This window comes from Echiichthys vipera (assembly GCF_963691815.1).
Source record: "Echiichthys vipera genome assembly, chromosome: 12".
NCBI classification, from domain to species: domain Eukaryota; kingdom Metazoa; phylum Chordata; class Actinopteri; order Perciformes; family Trachinidae; genus Echiichthys; species Echiichthys vipera.
Genome location: NC_139837.1, coordinates 23,817,023 through 23,820,442, shown reverse-complemented (window position 1 = coordinate 23,820,442; position 3,420 = coordinate 23,817,023). Strand labels below are relative to the sequence as shown.

The following is a 3,420-nucleotide window of genomic DNA, read 5'->3' as shown; positions in this document are numbered from 1 at the left end:
AAACAACAATGATGGCTGCGGATGATGACTGGAGGTGGTTTGAAACGGCTTTGGCCTCAATCAAAAGAGTGCACATTAAAATCTTTCATTTGCAAAAAGGATGTATTTGCTGTTTTACCGACCGGATATGTCAATTGTCCGGGAAGTTCTATTGATCGTTCCCAGACCCTACTTCTGGAAAGATCTGTCTGGATTACCAGGATAAAATAATGTGACTTTTTCCTGAAAATCAGATTTCTACTGGTTGACAGGACAGATGATCAGAGGGGCAGAATTTTCACCAACCTGATTATATGAGGGACAGAAAAACGGAAGGAGTTTTCCAGTGAAGTAGCAGCCAATGTAGGTGTAGATAAAAATTGCTTCATTAATGTCATAAAAGGAGATCAGACCCTCCTCATAATCTACAAACACCCCCCTTTCTCAGGCTTCGACTTCATAGGGATAGGAACTAATGTGTCAGGGAGAGCAAAGTAAACATTTTCTTTCCACAACCAAAGTGTCCAGTAACCATTCTCAGGGGAAAACGTGGATAGCCCTTTTCTATCAACTGAATCTCCGGCAACTCCTAAAGCCCAAGCAATCTTCCCTTTAATCTGAACCTCAAAGTATAATTTTCCTGAAGAAACATTCTGCTTCCCTAAAACACAAAGATTGGCAGAAAATTGTTTTGGGTTATCTGGGAGATTCTTATTTACTAAACCATGATGTACTTGTTTCCCATCTTCAGACAAGACAAGTTCAGGATTTGCTGTGTCAGGATCATCGGTGACGTCCACTGCAGACTGCTGAACCATCTTCAGCTCAGTGTCTGTGAGCAGCAAAAGGGTTCGGGAAGTGTGTCAAAACAATGACAATGGGTTAACTCATTTGCAAGAGGTGTCTTTTGCTCTGCTGAGAGAGTGAGGATGAAGACTGAGAGGTTACCAGTTTCTTCAACCAGGTCAAAGCAATCAAAAAAAAACTGTAAGAACGCAAAGAGGCATGAAATGTCAATGTCTTAATCTTCATAGTTTTCATAAAATTACAGATGAAGTTCAGGCGAGCAGGCAGTTACACAAAAATACAGGTCATCTTACAAAATGAATATGCAAAACAACATAAGCTAACAGCTTAACCATTAAAAAAGGACTGTGACTGTGTTTTGCCAAATAAAGAAACATTATAACATTGAGATTAAACTAAATGGTAAAAGATCATTTAAATCCTGTGTTATCATTATTGTGCTGCAGTAGAAAGTATACAACACCATACATTACCACGAAATATGGAAATTTTCTCCATTAAAAGAACAAACATCCAAATGTTTTGACGGGACAGACGATCAGAGGGCCAGAGTCTTCACCACTCTGATTAGCAGAGGGAAGTAAGACTGGGAGGAGTTTTCCAGTGAAGGAGCAGCCAGTATAGGTGAAGATAACATCTCCAGTATCAACGTCATAAAAGGAGACCAGACGCTCCTCATAATCTACAAACACCCCCACCTTCTCAGGCTTCGACTTCAGAGTGAGATCGACACGGGTATCAGCAAAAGCACGGCAGAATGTTCCTTTCTTCAACCATAAAGTCCAGTAACCGTTCTCAGGGCTAAACAGGAAAAGCCCCTTTCTAACGACAGACTCTCTGGCAACTCCTACACCCCAGTCAGTGGTCCCTTTAACCTGAACTTCAAAGTAAAATCTTCCTGACGAAACACTCTGCTTCCCTAAGACGCAGAGGGTATTAGAAAATCTCTTTGGGTTATCTGGGGGATCCCTCTGTACACGACGTAGGCCTATCTGTTTCCCATCTTCAGACACGGTGAGGTAGGGATGTGCTGTGTCACGGTCGAGTGTGACGTCCAATGCATACTGCTGAACCGTCTTCAGCGCAGCCTCCATCTTCCTCGTCTCATTTTTGAACATCTCCACAAACTGAAAAGTAAAAGTTTAACTTGACAAGTCTTGTTTCAAAATGACCAAAGTGTCATGTCCTGTCCGAGCACAGCTCCAGTATGTGTGAAACACAGTAGATATTATCAGCTGTACTCACCGGCGTGCAGAGACTCTGTTGAGCACTTTAGAAGTAGATAGTTCAAAATCTATCTTTCAAAAGAAACAGGAAGATGTGTCTCAACTGCAGCACTTCTGTCACTTTTAATAACTCTCAGTTATGTTTCAGGAGTTGATTTTTGCCCTCTGCTGCTAACTTATTATGACAGACCTTTGGCACAAGATACATTTAATAGGGATCAAAGTACAGGTAGCAGCCACCCTGTAATTATTGGAGACTTTTAACTCTTTTATATGTCATCTGTGTTTTTAAATGGGAGTCTATTGCAGCTGTATCGATATATATAATCATGCCAAAACAAAACCACTTTAGAACGTAGCAGGGAATCGTTGCAGTGGTGTGAATTCTCTCTTCTCTCATCTCTCATTTCGACTCCAGCCAGCGACTCAGATTGAGAAAAGTCCGCTGGTCAAGTCAGGTACAAACTGTCAGCTGGTTCAAATGGCAGAGTTTGTACGGAGGCTCAACGAGAGAGCAGGATAGAGACCAGCGGTGGTCGATCGAGCTAGAGCGTAAATGAAGAGAGGGAGCGCCGAAGAACAAAGCAGTGAATGAGAGGAATAAAACGTTATTCCATTCACTATAAATGCACCAAGTATCTCACTGTCACTGTCCTCATTCATTCATTCATTATTTTTTTAAGATGCTGTAAATTTTATCGGGTTTATATCATCTCATCTCATTAGTTTAAACTGGCATGTTGCAGAATATTACAGACCTCCAGGAGGAGGATTGTATTTTAGATCATGTATGTACTCATAACTAATCATCAAAAATAATAGAGGACAACTGAAGGGAAAAGATCATGATCGAAAAACCTTTTCATTAACCCATTAACTTGATATTTCCTCCTCACCACATCAGGGTGGCCCGGGGGTCCACTCACACTCAGCCGCCACTTAACAAGGGCCGCAAATGAGCTAACACACACACACACACACACACACACACACACACACACACACATACACACAGAAACCAGTGCTTACCATGCAAATGACAGGAACTACCACATACACCCACAAGGTCTCTCACTCTCAGCTGGTCAGCTCATAATGAGCACCGGCGAGTGAAAATCACTATCACACACACACACATCTGTTCAAAGAAGCACTTGTTAAGTTAGTAACGTCACACACACACACACATGCACACACACACACACACACACACACACACACACACTCAAACAGACCCTGCAAATGATCATACAGAGCCACATTAATAATGTATGAGGAAGAAAATGCTCTGAGAAAGGGTTATTAGTGTTTTTAATTAATTGGTCTTTCTGCAGCCTGAAGAGGAGGAGGCGCTTGAGTGCTTCTGAAGTATACTGAGAGGGGAGGAGGTAGAGGAAGGTCAAGTAGA

At 41.9% G+C, this 3,420-nt stretch overlaps 1 protein-coding gene across 1 annotated transcript; it reads right to left on the bottom strand.

Moving 5' to 3' along the window:
• Positions 1-1,283: 1,283 nt before the first annotated feature.
• LOC310954935 (E3 ubiquitin-protein ligase TRIM21-like) lies at positions 1,284-1,904 on the bottom strand (the record flags this gene model as incomplete). The annotated part of the gene is made up of 1 exon (XM_083924624.1): positions 1,284-1,904. One exon carries the CDS (start codon positions 1,902-1,904, stop codon positions 1,284-1,286), a length of 621 nt encoding a protein of 206 aa, XP_083780750.1.
• Positions 1,905-3,420: the final 1,516 nt, after the last annotated feature.